The following is an 18,536-nucleotide window of genomic DNA, read 5'->3' as shown; positions in this document are numbered from 1 at the left end:
GGACATAGGGACTGGAACCATGTAGTTGCCATTAGCTGAGATGGAGAAGCTTGTATGCAGAGTGGGGTTTTGCAGAGGGAGGTGGGGGAGGAGGTCAATCCAGACATGTCACGTTTGGGATGCCTAGTGAGCAGTAAGCCATGAAAAAGGTTCAGGCTAGAGATACCAAGTGAGAGTTACAGGTGCATAGCTGAAATTTAAAGCTATGAAACAGAATAAGTGTGGAAAGGAAAGAAAAGACTAAAAGACTAAAAGACCAAGCTTTGGGTGTGTTCTATTTTTAGCAGGTTGAGGAGAAGAGGAATAACCAGCAAAGGAAGCTGAGGAGGTGCCCCCTGAGAGGTGCGAAGAAAACAAGAGAGTTGTGGTTACCTGGGAAAGAAGGGAAAGTACATTAAGGAGGAGGGAGTGATCCACTGGGTCAAATACTGCTGTTGAAAGGTCAAGGCAGATGAGGGTTGAAAGGTGAGAATGGTAAAAATTAACAAGACAGGAAACAACAAATGTTGGAGAGGATATGGAGGAAGGAGAAGCCTCTTGCACTGTTGGTGGGAATGTGAACTGGTGCAGCCACTCTGGAAAACTGTGTGGAGGTTCCTCAAAGAGTTAAAAATAGACCTGCCCTACGACCCAGCAATTGCACTACTGGGGATTTACCCCAAAAATACAGATGCAGTTAAACGCCGGGACACCTGCACCCCGATGTTTATAGCAGCAATGTCCACAATAGCCAAACTGTGGAAGGAGCCTCGGTGTCCACCGAAAGATGAATGGATAAAGAAGATATGGTCTATGTAGACCATGGAATATTACTCAGCCATTAGAAACGACAAATACCCACCATTTGCTTCAACGTGGATGGAACTGGAGGGTATTATGCTGAGTGAAATAAGTCAATCGGAGAAGGACAAACATTATATGGTCTCATTCATATGAGGAATATAAAAAGTAGTGAAAGGGAATAAAGGGGAAAGGAGAGAAAATAAGTGGGAAATATCAGTGAGGGTGATGGAACATGAGAGACTCCTAACTCTGGGAAACAAACAAGGGGTGTTGGAAGGGGAGTGGGCAGGGGGATGGGGTGACTGGGTGACGGGCCCTGCAGGGGGCACTTGGCAGGATGAGCACTGGGTGTTATATGTTGGCAAATCGAACTCCAATAAAAAATATACAAAAAAAAAAAAAAAGGAAATTGACTAAGATTATTGGGGACTTTGACAACAACAGTTTTATGAAACTGTAGATGTGAAGGCTTGACTAGAGAAGGTTTATGATAGATTGACAGGAGAGGAATTTGAGACAGTGAGTTTAGACAACTCTTGAGATTTTACCCTCAAGAGGTACAGAGAAATGGGGTAGTAGCTGGCAGGGAAAATGATGTCAAAGAAAGTGGTTATTAAAATAATAAAGGGGCACCTAGGTGGCTCAGTCGGTTAAGCATCTAACTTCAGCTCAGGTCATGATCTCAGGATCCTGGAATCCAGCCCCATGTCTGGCTCCCTGCTCAGCAGAGAGTCTGTTGGTCCTTCTCCCTCTCCCTCTCCCCCTCCCCGTACTCATTCTCTCTCTCAAATAAATAAATAAAATCTCTCGCAAATAAGTAAATAAAATCTTTAAAATAAGACAGTAATAAATAACAGCCGATTTTTATGTCAATGGGAATAATCCAATGGAGAGTGAAAATTTGATGACTTATAAGAAGATAATCTTCCTAGTCCTGCAGTTGGAGAGAGTGGATGAAATAAGGTGCACAGGGGAAGGGATATGCTTTTGATGGGTATATGGATAGTTCCTCTATCAACAGGCTGGAAAGCAGACTACACAAGTGCAGATTCTGATAGATGTTTGGTGTGATGGTGGGGCTCTGTGGAAGTTTTCTTTCAATTGCTTCAGTGTTTCCAGTGAATTCAATGAAAATGCAGCCTGGTAGGGGCACCCGGGTGGCTCAGTTGGTTAAGCATCTGCCTTCAGCTCAGGTCATGATCCCAGGGTCCTGGGATCCAGCCTCACATAAGGCTCCCTGCTCAGTAAGAAGTCTGCTTCTCCCTCTCTCCCTCTGCCTCTCCTCCTACTGTGTTCCCCTTCTCTCAAATGAATAAATTTTTTAAAATCTTAAAAAAAAAAAAAAGAAGACAATGCAACCTGGTAGATTTCCCAAACTTTTAACAGACCCAGCATTCAGTGTCCAACAATAGGTATGAAGGACCACCATAAAGAACCCAAGCAGCGGGAAAATTGGACATCCACATGCAGAAGAATGAAACTGGACCACTCTCTTTCACCATACACAAAGATAAAATGGATGAGAGATCTAAATGTGAGACAAGAGTCCATCAAAATCATAGAAGAGAACACAGGCAACACCCTCTTTGAACTCGGCCACAGTAACTTCTTGCAAGATACATCCACAAAGGCAAAAGAAACAAAAGCAAAAATGAACTATTGGGACTTCATCAAGATAAGAAGCTTTTGCACAGCAAAGGATACAGTCAACAAAACTAAAAGACAACCTACAGAATGGGAGAAGATATTTGCAAATGACATATCAGATAAAGGGCTAGTTTCCAAAATCTATAAAGAACTTATTAAACTCAACACCAAAGAAACAAACAATCCAATCATGAAATGGGCAAAAGACATGAAGAGAAATCTCACAGAGGAAGACATGGACATGGCCAACATGCACATGAGCAAATGCTCTGCATCACTTGCCATCAGGGAAATACAAATCAAAACCACAATGAGATACCACCTCACACCAGTGAGAATGGGGAAAATTAACAAGGCAGAAACAACAAATGTTGGAGAGGATGCGGAGAAAAGGGAACCCTCTTACACTGTTGGTGGGAATGTGAACTGGTGCAGCCACTCTGGAAAACTGTGTGGAGGTTCCTCAAAGAGTTAAAAATAGACCTGCCCTACGACCCAGCAATTGCACTGTTGGGGATTTGCCCCAAAGATTCAGATGCAATGAAACGTCGGGACACCTGCACCCCGATGTTTCTATCAGCAATGGCCACAATAGCCAAACTGTGGAAGGAGCCTCGGTGTCCATCGAAAGATGAATGGATAAAGAAGATGTGGTCTATGTATACAATGGAATATTACTCAGCCATTAGAAACGACAAATACCCACCATTTGCTTCAACGTGGATGGAACTGGAGGGTATTATGCTGAGTGAAATAAGTCCATCGGAGAAGGACAAACAGTGTATGTTCTCATTCATTTGGGGAATATGAATAATAGTGAAAGGGAATATAAAGGAAGGGAAAAGAAATGTTGGGAAATATCAGGAAGGGAGACAGAACATAAAGACTCCGAACTCGGGGAAACGAACTAGGGGGTGGAAGGGGAGGAGGGCGGGTGTTGGAGGGGAATGGGTGACGGGCACTGAGGTGGACACTTGACGGGATAAGCACTGGGTGTTTTTCTGTATGTTGGTAAATTGAACACCAATAAAAATTAATTAAAAACAATAAAGTCGATGTTAACTTCAAAAAAAAAAACCCAAGCAGCTTTAAAAGTGACCAAAATTAATTTTAGTTATTAGGTACTTTAGTAGTACCTCGGATTTAAAATACAGTTAACTATTGAAGCAAAGAAACAGCCAGTAGGGGGAGAGCTAAGCATGTGTCACATGAACACAATAAGGTGATTTTGCCCAGAAACATGAGATCCAAGACTAATGATGGTATTCAAGTTAATTTTCTTTGCTTTGAACTTTATACTGGTGTTTCTATAGTTTTCTTATGGAGGAGGCATACCATCTTGCTAAAAGTTCAAAGTAATTTTTAAGATTACAGTTTAAATATTTATCTCTAATTCTTTTTAACCTCTTTGCTTTCTGAATCCCCACTTTGGATTAAAACATACCCACAGTTTCTGAGAGCTATCCTAGTAATGATTGAGTCTGCCTTTGAAGGTCAAACACAACCTGAAGATAAAGGTTAAAAAAAAATTGCTTTTTCCCTATACTTGATGTGATTGTTTGGATTGCCAAACAGCAAAGTAGAGTAGGTTCTACTTTCTTCTCCATCAGACAGCATTTAAAAAATATTTGTGTTTCTGGGTTTTTAAAAAGATTTATTTGTTTGTTTTTACAGAGACACAGAGAGAGAGTGTATAGGGGGAACAGCAGAGGGAGAGGAAAGGAGAGAATCTTAGCAGACTCCTGCTGAGCAAGGAGCCTGATGCAGGGCTCGATCTCATGACTCTGAGATCATGACCTAAGTCGAAATCAAAGTCGGATGCCTAACCAACTGAGCCATCCAGGTACCCCTGTTTTTCTTTTCTTTTCTTTTTTTAAATATGGATGTAAAATTTAAGTTCCAGAAAAAGTTCTTTAAAACTGTATGACCCTCATTTCTACAAACAATCCAATGTGATTTGGTTTTTGTGAGCTTCAAGATTTTGCTACCAACAGTCAGTTTATCTTTACCATCTCATGTCATCTATCTCGTGAATTGGTCTTGTATTTGGGGGTACAGAAACCTGTGCATTGTCTCTCTTGGGACTAGGGCATTTTCCCTATCTGCTCAACATGTTAGATCCATCAAAATAAATTTCCCCTTCAAAGAAAGGATGCTGCAGGGTGGGTGCTGCAATTTATTTGGAAGAAAAAAATGAATAATACCTACCTGCTTATAAGAATAAGGCAGAGAAGGATGTGAGATCCCCAATTCACATACAATTTAAGTCTAAATGAGAGGGGGAAATAGCATGAATCAATTACTGAAGGAACAAAACATCATAAATAGCCCTCGGATGGCAAGTGAGTTTCACTTCTGCTTGTGTGAATGTGGTTTGTGACTGGGGCCGCACAGGGCTATATACCCCAGCTGGTTCCACATATCAATACTAAGGCAAAGAAACTGCAACCATCTTCTCTGTGGACTCTAGAGCTGAAGCAGAAAAAGTGACATCTGGTAAGTTGTATCTCTTATATAATTTATGCTGTAATATCTGGTTGATTTTAAGAAATAGACTTGAGATTTACAGAAACATTGAGAAGATAGTACTGAGTCCCCATAGAAGCCTCACTCAAGTTCCTCTCTAATCTTACATCAGAATGGTATATTTGCCATGATTAATGAACCAATATTCATAGCATTATGGTTAACTAAGGGCTATACATTATTCAGATTTTCTTAGTTCCCTTTTTTTTTTTTTTTTAGATTTTCTTACTTCTTTCCTACTGTCCTTTTTGGGTTCTAGGATCCCATCTAGGACACCATATTACACTTAATCATCATGTCTCCTTAGGCTCCTCTTGGCTGTAACAGTTTCTCAGACTTTCTTTGCTCTTGATGATCTTGACAGTTTTGAGGTTTAGATACTCTGTAGGATTCACCCCTTTTGAAATTTTTCTGTTTTTCTCATGATTAGATGGGAGTGATGAGTTTAGGGGGAGGAAATCACAGAGTTAAAGTGCCACTCTCATCACCTCACATCAAGGGGATACACAGACCATTTGATCTATGACTGTTGATGCTGACCTTCATCACATGGCTGAGACATGTTTGTCACACTTCACTACTGTAAAGTTACTTTTCTCCCCTCCTTTCCATACTGTACCCTTTGGAAGGGAATCACTCTGCAAAGCCCACACTTAAGGAGTGGGGAATTATGCTCCCTTTCCTTGATGGTAGAGTATCTACATAAATTACTTGGAATTTTTCTATATGGAAGACTTGTTTCTCCTCCATCTCTTAATCGTCTTAAAGTAAGCTTTTTTTTCCTTAAGGAAAGTGAGTTACACTTCCGGGTTGGTTTAAGTGAATTTTGAGGGTATGCAAAGACCAATGAACTAGAATCTGGACAATCAGGTTTTAGCTTGAATTTTACATAAGTGTGTGATTAGGCAAGTTACTAATCATTCTTCCCTTCAAAAAAAAAAAAAAACAACAACAAACCAGTAGTTTCAGTCATCATTAAGGGTAGTATTAAGGTCATTTTTATCAATTAGTTAATTAATTAATTTAATTTCTTTGAGAGAGAGAGAGAGTTGCATGAGCGAGGGGGAGGGGCAGAGGGAGAAGCAGACTCCCTGTGGAGCAGGGAGCCTGACATGGGGGCTCAATCCCAGGATCCTGAGATCATGACCTGAGCCAAAGGCAGACACTTAACTGACTGAGCCACCCAGGCACCCCTATTAATGTCACCTTATTCCTCACTAGCTTTGGCAAGCTTGAGGGAGCAGTATGAGAGGATTCAAATTCATCCTGTTAGAATCTGATAAAGTACATTATGAAAATATCTGCTTACTTTGCTTACCTATTCATCCAGGGTGGGAGAGGAAGGAAGGAGAAAATCATGTTATTCCAATAACTCCTTTACTATATCTACTTCTGGGGGGTGCATATCTCATGTTGCACATATTAGCTCATGTATTAATGCTGAAAATATAAATCTTATCCTTTGGGGATTCGAAGGCCCTCATTTCACTTTTGCTTCTGAGCTAATGTATTTAAATTGGTTTTTTGGCACATACCTAGTTTGGAAGAGCAGTGCAATGTCCGACAAAGTGGTTAGGACATGTTGCCAATACTAAAGGTACTTAAAAAGAAAGGACATAAATCCTAAATGTCATCAGCATTCCATAAATGTATTAAGAATCCCCTTCTCCTTATTTCATACTCCAGCTCACCTCCCTATGGGAGGAGGATAAAACTTCACCAAGGACTCTTAAAGGACAATGGGATAGAACTCTCAAGATGACTGATCAATGTGTATAAGAGTAGAGTCACTTTATCAGTGAAGGTGGCATATGTACCCTCAAAACTAAATATACTTGGCCCAGGTGAATACTAGTATTAATTTCTAATTTAACCATCTTTGCCAAATATTCTAAAAATAAATAACATTTGTACAGATGCTTAAATGCCTACCGACCAACTGTATAATGCAATATCACATTTAATCATTGCAATGAACTCCTGATATAGATCTCTTTATATTTTCATTTACTTTTATTTTTTTTTAAGATTTTATTTATTTGAGAGAGAGTGTGTATGTGTGTTCACAGAGAGAGAAGGAAAAGCAGACTCCCCACAGAGCCTGATGTGAGCTCGATCATGACTTGAGCCAAAGGCAGATGCTTAACTGACTAAACCACCAAGGTGCCCCACACTCTCATTTTATATGTGGATGAACTGAGGCTTACTGAGGTTAGGTGATTTGTTCAGTGTTACATTGTAGTCCTGGAACATGATCCACAAATCCAGACATTCTGACTCCAAATCCTGAGTAATTTCTACTACATAATTCACATTTTGGAATGTAAGCCCTGTGTGTGTAGATGCCTTCCCCATTTTGTTCCCTGATGCATCCCTGACACCTAGGAACATTGCCTGACACATAATAGACACTCGACAAATATTTGTGGGGTTTTTTTTGTTTTTGTCTTTTAAATAATTTATTTATTTATTCATGAGAGATACAGAGAGAGAGAGAGGCAGAGACACAGGCAGAGAGAGAAGCAGGCTCCATGCAGGAAGCCCGATGCGGGACTCGATCCTGGGACTCCAGGATCACACCCTGGGCTGAAGGCAGACGCTCAACTGCTTAACCACCCAGGGATTCCCCTCAACAAATATTTGAATAAATGAATGAATGAATGTAATTCCTGCCATTATTAATCTTGCCATCTAAGATACATTCGAAAGATGCACTGCAGTTCTTCAACAAATACTTACCTGGGGCTTTCTAGGGACCAAGTCCTTCCCATATTCAATAAAAGTAGGGAATAAACCAGTTAAAGATCAAAATATCCCATAAAGGAAGTTTGCTAGGCTGGGCATTTTTATTTTTTTCTTATTAGTGCTTCCTTTGGTGGGGGAGGGTTGGTAGGAGACAGAAATGCAAGGAAAAAAAGGAATCATGTTAGCAAAGGTTAATGGTGCAAAGCAAGGTAGGGTGAGATGAGATTCTGGCTAACAAGTAGAGCTAGGGGAAGAGAACAGGATGTTTGCGATTCTTAAGCACATTCAATTCTACATCCAACACAGAAGGAATGCAGTGAAAGTGTATTACTCAGTCTCTCCCCCACCCCCATCTCTCTCTCTCTCTCTCTCTCTCTCTCTCACACACACACACACACACACACACACACACACACACACAGGCTTGTTTTACTTCTGAAAACACTAAAGAATGAATGTTCAGTCAGTTGCCTCAGTTTGAGTCCTAAGTATAGTTTTATGGAGTAGCTACTTTTCAGTTCTATTTTTTAAAAAATATTTTATTTATTCATGAAAGACACACAAGGAGAAGCAGAGACATAGGCAGAGGGAGAAGCAGGCTCCCTGCGGGGAGCCCCATGTGGGATCACGCCCTGATCTGAAGTTAGACATTTAACCACCAAGCCACCCAGGCATCCCACTACTCTTCAGTTCTACTCAATGGCCTTTGTTCCCCAAATGCCTTTGTCGTGTATTTGAAGGACCCCCTCATTTGTGAGTGCCCTTCTCTCCATTGTCCAACACTTAAACTCCAAAGGCTTTATTTATATAGCATCCATGAGAGGCTGCTTGGTGGAATGGAGCAAACATTGAACTTGCAGCCACTCTGGCCTTGGATGAATTCCTTCCCGTATCTGGGCCTCCACATCCATATCTGTAAAAGAAGGGGCTCAAGAGCATTCGTTATTTAATTCCACTATATGAGGCTGTTCTAGCAAAGGAATAACTATTGCATTGCACCTCTGTTATGTTTCTTTAAGAAAAAAAAAGACATCAAGGAAAACAGAGTGAAGAAAGGGAGAATGGGAGAAGCAAGAATAACGGTCAAAAGTCACAATTATTTAACAGGAAATGCGTTCTGTGCAACCTTCCCATATCTAGCTAAATATGCAGAGAGTTTCATTTAAAAGATGCTATTCTTAGGCTCAGTGCACATGAATGTAAATAAGTACTAAAATCAAAACTTAAGTGCTAACCGCATAGCTGAAATACCAGTGAAATAAACCACACGTGAAAATCTTGCCTGTGTGACCAATAAATTTGAACTCTTCAATTGCTTCTCCACAGCAGCCAAACTTTCACAAAATGCAACCACCATTACTGCCTCTCCTTGGGGTAAAGTAGATCCCCACTTAATTTGAGGAAGGACTGTGCACCCCTGAGTCCTTTGCTCCTGAAAGCGAAATGAACCCAAAATTACAGGAAACCTTGGTTTTGCTATTTTTGGTTACACAGGACCCCTAATCACTGGTACAGTCTTGGTTTCAAAGGCAGGTGACATTTTGAATTAAGAATTTTAATCCTTTTGGCATCCAACTAAATCAGAGAATATTCGCATTTTAAGGACTAGTTCAATCTCTCATTCATAGATGGGAAAACTAAGACCTGGGGTGATAAAAATGACTTGTATGAACTCCCACAGTTCCTCTGACTGGTGACAAAGCCAGAACTGTACCTTCTACACCTGACTGGCAGCTTACTGCCCTTCCTACCATCACTTAGTCCAGCTTAGTGACTATGGACGGAGTCTCTGTACCATACAATCCCCCACTGATATATTTGTTTATAAGCTTTCCTTTTAAGTGCCCAGTGTTTTATTTTCTCAGCCTTTTTGTTAGTGATCCCTTCCCACTTTACAGTGTCTTAGTTTGCTGATCAAATGGTCCCTTCCTACCAGTCTTTGAACATTGGCAGAAGGAATTGGAAGCCCAATTCACCACAACCACAATTCAAATAATTTCCAATTTCTCCAAATTTCAGTTAGGGATCACATTTACTCATGTCCTAGTACCACAGATACTCCTGCATTGGGAGGCTCATGGTTCTGTGTCTCCACTGCTGCATCTAAGCCTGGGCTAACCCCAGGTAGTTACATACTAACAACCTTTGCTGTGGCCATTGTGTGCAGTTGATTTCATAAGTGAAGTTAGATGAGCTGAAATCTTGTGATCCTAAAGGAAGCCCAAACCAGTGCCCAGGATTTGGAAAATCCTCCTTCTTTTCTAAATCTACTTCTCTCTCAGATTGAAGGGTCTTAATCTCACTGTTTGTATGGTGGTAACACTTGTTTGTTCTTTCGGACTTCATCTGACTCCTCTATTTCTTCCTAGATTTTTGCTACCAGAACACAAGTTATCCTGGAGGTCTACAGTGGATTTGTCTATTGAGAGGACCATATATTTTGCTTTGTTTCCAGTGCTCGCTATGATATGGTACCCAACATTTTGTGTGACTGTGGCTCATTAAGCTGCTGTCTTCAGAAAACAACAGATCACTTTCTTCCTTAGGGGTAATTCCTAGTTCTGTATCTAAAGTTACTGATGGGGGGGTGCCTGGCTGGTTCTATCAGTAGAGCATGTGACTCTTGATCTCTGGGTCATGAGTTCGAGCCCCATGTTAGGCATAGAGCCTACTTAAAAAAATAAAGTTATTGAGAGGCATTACTATACTTGCACGCATTATAGCTTATCTACCTTTTTGATTTCCTATCTTATCTAGGTTTGATGTGCTTTTTAGTATTTCCAACTTGGCATTACAAATCAGGAGTTGCTTGTGTTTCTCATGAAGTTTTGTGACCTCATAGATGACTTCCACTACCAGCTTTGCTGGTAATAGAGAATCTTGGGATTTGAGGAGGCCTTAAAATTATCTAGTCCAATACCATTGTTAAGTGGTCATACCAGTATAAGTTCAGACACCTTTAGTGGCAGAAAATTCATTACTTTCTAAGGGAGCTCATTGCATTTTGGACAACTCTAACTACTAGAGAATGTTAAGCCAAAATATGCTTCCAGGTACCTTCTACCTAAGGGACCTAATGGTCTTTTCTTGGGACCTCAGAAAACATGTGTCATCCCTCTTGTATATGCAACTCCAAGGTCATGTAGTTGAAGACTGCTCTGAAGTCCTCTCCACATCTTCTGCCTTTGCCTGTATCATCCCTTTATCAAGTTCAACATTCCCGACACTCTTCATGGTTGATACTGCCTCATTTCCATACTTGTTCTTTTGTTCCTACTCTTTGCTTTACTCTTTAAGACTCTAACTGTATCAAAAACTAATTTGGTGTAAATAAAAACTTAAACAAAACTAATTTGGCTAATAAGCATCCTATGGTATAGAATATCATCAGAAACTTCCCATCCATTATTTTATTCATTCATTCATTCATTCACTCATTCATTCATTCAGCATTTATTATCAGTCATTGCGCTTCCTGATGGAAATGCAACATGAAAACAAATGTAGATATGACCTCAAATAACTTGTGGTTCAGAAAGGAGGAAGGAGCAAGAAAGGACTATAACAGAGGTATGCTTGGAACAGTGGTAACACAAGAGGGGAATGAGTGGGAATCAGGACAGTTTCACAGAGGAAATGCTAAAACAGAATCTCAATGAAAGAGTAGGAATTCACCGGGAAAGAGAGGAGAAGGGTACCCCACACAGAACAGCCTATGCTAAACTGCATGGATTAGAATACTGTGCCTTGGAGAACTGTAAGGATTTTGGGATGGTCTGAGAGGGAGCCTCTAGATAAGGAATGGAGAGATGGGGAACTTCACCTAACACTCAGGACTTTGCACATAGTAGTGATTTCCACCACATCCAGCCAACACCCACTACGTACAGAAATCATTTGGCTAGTTAATATCCACCAGCCAAGCTAAGAATAAGAGGCTATTTTGACTCTAACAGCCTAGAGCCTAGTGACAGTTGACAGATCAGGTGAGATTTTGCATTTTTCAGAAGGACCAGTGACTCTCTGCTTTTGAAATACATGGCTGAGTGATCCGAACAGCAACATCAATCAGGGAGAGAAAGCACCTCGGGTGCTCCCCACCTGTGTTGCCTAAATCCTCCTCTATGCATAGGGACAAAGAGGCTCCAGGATAGCCCATCCCTTCCCAGTCTGTGCAGTGCACTCCGTTCTGGGCCTTGATGGTCCCCGTTCTCCCTCCATGTCCAAGCTCTGTCTGTCTGTGGACTGGATTCAGGCTAGATCTGACACCTCTTTTGGATGTGCCTCTCTTCCCCCAACTCCCTAATCCTGCGGATGTCCAAGCTGTGGTGCTGACTATAGACCCAAGTAGGGGTGTCTTCCTTGGTGAAGTGGAGTGGAGTGGAAAGATCCAGAGAACCTAGTTATTCCATCACTCCTTCCCCACTCAGTAGCTCCCCAAGCAACTCCAGGGAACCCTAGGAATATCAAATATCCCATCCATGTTCCAGATTCTTGCGGAGACCTGCTGGCACTAAATATAACTGAACCCAAGGCTTACTTGATTGAAGCCTTGATGTCACCCAAAGCAGAAAAGCCATATAATCTCACCTTTATGGTTCTGGTCACTAGAGGTTTATTGTTATTTCAGTGTGGGTTGTCTTGAAGATCTCATATCAGTTTCAAGTTCTATAGATATAACTATTATTGAAAACCAAGGGTCAGGCATGGATTTTTATCCTGTTTAAAATGACATGTAGCATGCTATGCATTTTGAGGAATTCAAGGTAAGATAGAAAGGCTACTGCCCTTTAGGAACTTGGAATCTAGTTGGGGAAACAAAGCATGAAGAGATTTAACCATTGTTGTTGTTTTGCTTTTTATATTTACAATTTCTGCTGTTATCCCCATCCCTGCCCCTGCCCTTGTACTTTGTATATATTTTTAGGCTGATTCTCCTAAGTGGACAAAAGCAGGTATTTGCATAACAGGAAATGGAAGACATGGAGGATTTTGTGGGCCCGGGACCACATTCAGGTAACATCCCTGCAATATTGCCTGATGAAGTAAATAGTTCTTATAGTAAATAGTTCCATAATATAATAAAGGGCCAGTGGGTTGAGACTGTACTGAACTATAGTTAGTGTTCTTCCTCTTTAATCAAAATCTGCTTTCTTATGACATGGTTCAATATTGAATGAATATAAATTCTTTCTTTTTTAAAAAAATATTTTATTTATTTACTCATGAGAGATACACAGAGGGAGTCAGAGACACAGGCAGAGGGAGAAGCAGGCTCCCTTTGAGGAGACCGATGCAGGACTAGATCCCAGGACCCTGCGATCATGCCCTGAGCCAAAGCAGACTGAGCCACTCAGGTGCCCCAATATAAATTATTTCAACAACTAAAATAGCCTATTCATAATGTAGTGGACTCTGATCAATAATTATATGTGTATGCACTCCCCCACCCCCCTTCTAAAATGAGGTTCCAGAAAGCCATCTTGGATTTTCTGAGAGTAGTCTCTCTTGGAATGGGCAAGGTAAGGCCCCTGGAATAATATCAGGTGCTTTCCTTAGAAGGAGAGATATAGGGTGAATGCTCTGGGAGCCAGTGAGGGCGAGGCCCGAGAAGGCTGATGGAGGACCCCTGGCACCAAAGAGGGAGCCTTCCCTGGGGGATGCAGAAAAGCAACCCCTATGTGCAGAAAACAGGGAAAATCACATCCTTTGTGTTTTGAGAATTGAGAGAAAAAATTTCTCGCTCACAAGGAGTGAAATCCTTTAGGGACCAGGGATCCAGGGTTTTGGGGTCAGTGGGGTGGTAGCTAGCATCCGAGGCATGGCTGGGCACATAAAATGAAAGAACCACAACTTTGGGGCCTTTGGTTGAGTGTAGGGCTGAAAGAGTTTGCTTAGAAGATCTACCACCACCCACAACCGCCACTCCCACACACACACACCGTGACCGTGACAACAATGAGCCTGTGGGGCTGTTGGAGGAAGCGTTTTCAAAAGCAACACCTGTGGCAGCAAGAAGCAACAGCAGCGTTAGACTAGGTTAACTTCTTTAGACTGCCCCCACCTGCCCCTACTGACTTTTTCTTGGGTGCTTCAGTATAAAATACTGGAAAAGAGGAGAGAGTGCTTGAGCAGTTACAGGGAATGAGAAGAGATGTGGTTAGTTCAGGCCAGTTCATTCCAGTTACAATTTATATAGCAAGACTACCCTTGAATGGTCTGAATTCCAGATAGAATACTTTCTCCTTTCCAAATGGTTTTTCATTTGAGAATTTGAAGAAAAAGTTTAAAACTCTGCTGTTCATCTGACTTCTTAGCCTTTGCTTCAGCTGAGAAATAAGCTTCCAATCTTTTATCAGATTAGTTGCCAGTGCTTCAGAAATCGAGATAAAGGTCATGGATACATGGACCCATCTTTTGCTTCATACATGTGGCTAAGATACTATGGAAATATTGTTCACAAAAAAGAGTTCCTAAGTTACAAAGTTGATCAAGGCCCGACATCCTTCACTGTCCACACATAGGTTACAGAAACATCCTGGAATCCTGAGGCACCTTTTATAACATGGACTAAAGTAGTCATCAGCCTATATCTGGCCTAGGGTTGCCTGAGTGGCAGATTCTTTTCTTTCCTGCTTCTTCTTCTCCAGCTCCAACCCCTGAGCCAGCAATTTGGTATTTAATTCTATGCAGTCCTTAAACTAAGCCATGATGATTTCTTTGAGTTGAACTCAATTAAAGAAGTTAGAATGTCTGAGACAGAGTCTGAAATACAAGGTCTTTCAACTCCCTGTCACTGCATGAGCATGAGGAGGCAGAGAGTCAGGCTTTGGCACAGCATACAACTGCACTGTGATACTTTATGGGGTGTGAGCTGGCTCCAGGACATGGCAGGATTTGTGCTGGAAGCCATAAGGCTGAACTGAGGGTAAAGACTGGCTGAACCATCTGGAAGACCTGTCTAGAGCCCAATGGAGGTTGGGCCTTCTGCTCAGGCTGCTATCCTGGGTCCCAAAGTGAAACTTCTCCTCTGAAGTTCTTTAGGGAAGATGACCTCCCAATGTCATGCTCAGTTTTGGGGCCTCATGCCCCTGCATGAGCTTGTAGTGCCATGACTCTTAGGGATCAATTCTTCAGGGTCATGTCATGGCCATTTCCCAAGGTACAGACTAATCCCAGGAGCACTGGGTTAGGATAATTTCCAATAACCTTGACTCCAAAGACCCACCTATGGCCCTTTTCTAACCTGGTGGATACTGCCAGCAGGTATTTTCTAAAACTCATCCAAAACACAATGTTTCGGTTGTACCTTTCCTGAGGATTATGGCTCCTACCAGTCCTTCACTTCATAACCAAGGGAAACCATTAAAGTGAGTAAATCTCTGGAGAACTACAAAGATTTGCTTCTTTGGGATTTTTATTCTTTTTAAAATTTTAACATAAGGAAGATGCTATTAATGACTTTCAGTGAGGAAGGGGGAAAATTCTCCCAAATTTAACCTCTGAAGGCCATCCACTGATCGAACACCCTCCCACACTGTGACATTTTGTGTTTTTGTCAGCCCTCTCATCTTACAGATGGTCACAGAGAAGTGATTTACCCTGGTCATGTGTCCCTTCATTCCTCTGCATTCTGCTCCCTGATCAATTTCTTTCCTAGTTTGAAAAGACCTCCCAGAGGCCTTTCTTCACCACACATTTAGTCCTATCTTGGGCTTCTCTGTAAACAGTTGGCATTTAGTGAAGAATATCCAGCCATTTTGGCTTCTCGGGATTTCTAAACCTCATTTCATTTCAACATATGTTCTGAGGAGATACATTAGGCTGCATTTTGGAGTTAGTTGCAAAGTCCTACAACTCTGGGAAATAGGAACCAGATTGGAATGGTCCAACAGTGTCTGCTTCTGATGTGAGTTTACAGGCATAAGGAGCTGGCAGGGGACTTCTTACATTATTTGGGTTTGTGGACTGATAGAGGTCAGACAAGTATATTATACCCCAAAATCTTTAATTTTATATAATCTCTGTTTATCTCTAGATGATGATGATGTGTTTAAAGAACCAATGAGAAAAATAAGACGTTCTCTTGACCAGCGGTTCAGAGCATTTCCTCCTGTGGAACAAAGTGCTTTTAAGGAATGTGAGTGTCATAACAATGCTGTGTGGCTTATTTTAATGTGGCTCTGCTCTTTTCCAAATGTGTAAAAATGCTCAACGGAGGAGGAGGTTAAATGGGAAAGAAGGATGAAACATTTTCAAATGATCCTGATCCAGAAAAGGGGACCTCAGAGTCTCTGCAGAGATCTATTAATTTGACAGTTCATCTCTAGAAATCTCTGGAGAGTAGGGTTTTGATCAAAATAACCTCTTCCTGGTTAGGACAAAGATTGTGAAAAATGGTTGGTTTGGTGCCTTGGTGAGTGTTTCTTTGATGCCCTGGCATTTTTTTTTTTTTTAATGACCATAGGAGAAAAGATTCTAGAAGGGCAATAGCCAAATGCAAAGCATTTGCTGACTCCCATTACAAGGATTTTCGAAGCAGACTAGCTCCTTGGGAGGTTCTCATACTCAATAATTGCTATCTCCCAAGAGCTATTATCTCTAGTGTCTGATAACTTGCTATCATATTTAATTGGCTTTTCATTTCATTTCTTTCCCTTTTTTCTTTCTCTGCAACATTGAGCATATTCCTCTTTTGGAGACCTAGTACTTGATCCTGGTCAGGTACATCCCAGGTAATACATCCCTATTGATTCCAGATGAAAAATTGGAGTCACGGACCAGAAGGGTTTTGAGCAACACTTATCAGAAACTTATTCAGTCTGTCTTCCTTGATGACAGCATTCCTAATGGAGTCAAGTATCTCATGTGAGTCTGATATCAGCTACCCATCAAACCTCCCATCCATTCTTTCCTTAGGTAGATGCTTTTCTCCAACAATGAAAGGGAATTTTCAGTTAGAAACCAAGCAAAGAAGGCTGAAAAATTATGTAGCTATGGGATATTATTATTTATACTGATAGTTGCCATTCATTGGGTTGCCACTCTTGTTAGGTAACCTGCTAAATACTTTACATATATCAAATTTAATTGTCCCAATACCCGTATAAAGTAAAAAGTATTATCACCCCAATTTTATTGAAATTGTGGCTTAGAGAGGCCAAGACATTGACCAAAGTCACACTGTTGGTAAGTGAAAGGGCTTGAATCCAAGCCAGGCTGTGTGAAACTCTAGCTGGTGCCCTCAAATGCTGGGCTGAGTTGACCTGAAGTTAACCACTTGATTAGTGTCAGGATTGAATCTCCAGCCTGGTAAGACTCTGTGTTGCTCCCAGTAATACTTTACTTCTGCCTAAAATTTATTTCTAGGATCAAGACTACATAGTTTCCTTAGAACACAAAGACGCTTCACATCTATATAGGCATTATAGAGATTGTATAGAATTATCGTTTCCAAGTATTTTTGTGTAATCTCCTTTGATCCTCATGACAACTCTCTGCAGGAAACAGGGACTAATATTCCCCATCTGATCAAGAAAGTAGCAGAGATTCAAAAAGATATATTACTTGCCTAGGATTGAAACTAAGTTCCTTCCTGTTCTATTTTGATATTCTTCCCACTGCGCTTTGATGACCATGACAACATACATTTAAAAATCAATTCAGAAACAGGCTTCTGGCCTTGATTGAAAAACCATCATTGGACCCGATCTACATTGGATTATTTGGAAGCACGGGGGCTGGGAAGAGCTCCCTGATCAATGCCATTATCCAGCAAGCAATGTTTCTACCAGTATCTGGAGAAAGTATATGTACGTCATGTATTGTGCAAGTGAGCTCGGGCTGCTGTGAGCAGTATGAGGCCAAAATCCACCTTCTCTCCGACCAGGTAAGTGTCTCCTTCCTTACTTGCTTCCTTCCTTCTTCATTCCTCTCTCTGTTTTCCTCCCTCCTTTCTCTCCTCCTTCCCTCTCTTCTTTCCTTTCTTTCCTTCTCCCTCTCTCTCAGAGATTAAATTGTAAATATAGTTTATGACTTTGTTGAAAGGAAAAAAAAAAACATAGTATGGGATTAAAAAGTTCTGTAGAGCAAGCTGGGGATTCTAGCCTGTATCCCGTCACTGTTGTTAGGGGACTTTGGGCAAGACATTTCCCTTTGTGGGTCCCTATTTCCTCACTAACAAAACAAGGGGTTTGGATTAGATGATCCCTTGCTAGATTAGGTGATTTTTGAGTTCCTGCCTATGCAGTCCCTACCCATCTCCACAAGAACAGTGGACTCCTCCCTTTGTCCTTGTTTTTTTTCTGAATCTGTGTCATGAGGGGCTTGGCCCTACTCTCTTGGCAGGAGTGGAAGGAAGAGCTGAAGAATTTGACTAAACTCCTGCACAGGACAGAGGACCTGGGTGAAGAGGTGGACACTTGGGACAGGGACGATGCTGTGGAGGAAGCCATCTGGAAGCTACAAATGTTTTATGGAAATGGAGCAGAAAGAAAGAGCTATGAAGAGTTACTAAGGGCAAAGCCCAAAGGAAAGATTCCCACCTCCAGAATCATCACCCTCAAGGCAGAAGAGGTAGCTTCGAGATTTTTTTCCTGCATAGTATCATGAGTCACAAATATAATAATTGAATCCATTTAAGAGATTTGCTCAAGGCACAGTGTTTTTATTGGAAATGAGTTGATACCCAAATCAGAAGTATCCCTGACCAAGTTCTTTTGTATTATTTATGGCTGTCAAATGAGAAATTTTAGTGTCTGACTGGAGGATCTTTTGCGAATAGGGAAGGCTATTTACAGTTACTTGAGGATTAATTAAGGATGCTTTGGGCTACA

General features: G+C 41.2%; 1 protein-coding gene across 5 annotated transcripts in view; it reads left to right on the top strand.

The window, feature by feature from the left end:
* NUGGC (nuclear GTPase, germinal center associated) overlaps window positions 1-18,536 on the top strand; it is a 57,900-nt gene that overhangs the window by 2,313 nt on the left and 37,051 nt on the right. Inside the window, exons 1-6 of one of the 5 annotated variants that reach the window (XM_041768053.1) lie at window positions 4,901-4,926; window positions 12,629-12,717; window positions 15,740-15,841; window positions 16,461-16,569; window positions 17,368-17,590; window positions 18,049-18,276. In XM_041768053.1, the coding sequence (XP_041623987.1) occupies window positions 12,675-12,717; window positions 15,740-15,841; window positions 16,461-16,569; window positions 17,368-17,590; window positions 18,049-18,276 (705 nt within the window). In that variant the 5' untranslated portion in view covers window positions 4,901-4,926; window positions 12,629-12,674. Of the gene's footprint in view, window positions 1-4,900; window positions 4,927-12,628; window positions 12,718-15,739; window positions 15,842-16,460; window positions 16,570-16,979; window positions 17,014-17,367; window positions 17,591-18,048; window positions 18,277-18,536 lie in introns of those variants that run through there. The other 4 variants (XM_041768051.1, XM_041768052.1, XM_041768054.1 and 1 more) reach the window with 4 other exon arrangements.

The sequence above is a fragment of the Vulpes lagopus genome, chromosome 8, assembly GCF_018345385.1.
Source record: "Vulpes lagopus strain Blue_001 chromosome 8, ASM1834538v1, whole genome shotgun sequence".
NCBI lineage: Eukaryota > Metazoa > Chordata > Mammalia > Carnivora > Canidae > Vulpes > Vulpes lagopus.
This window is presented reverse-complemented; position numbering and strand designations above follow the sequence as displayed.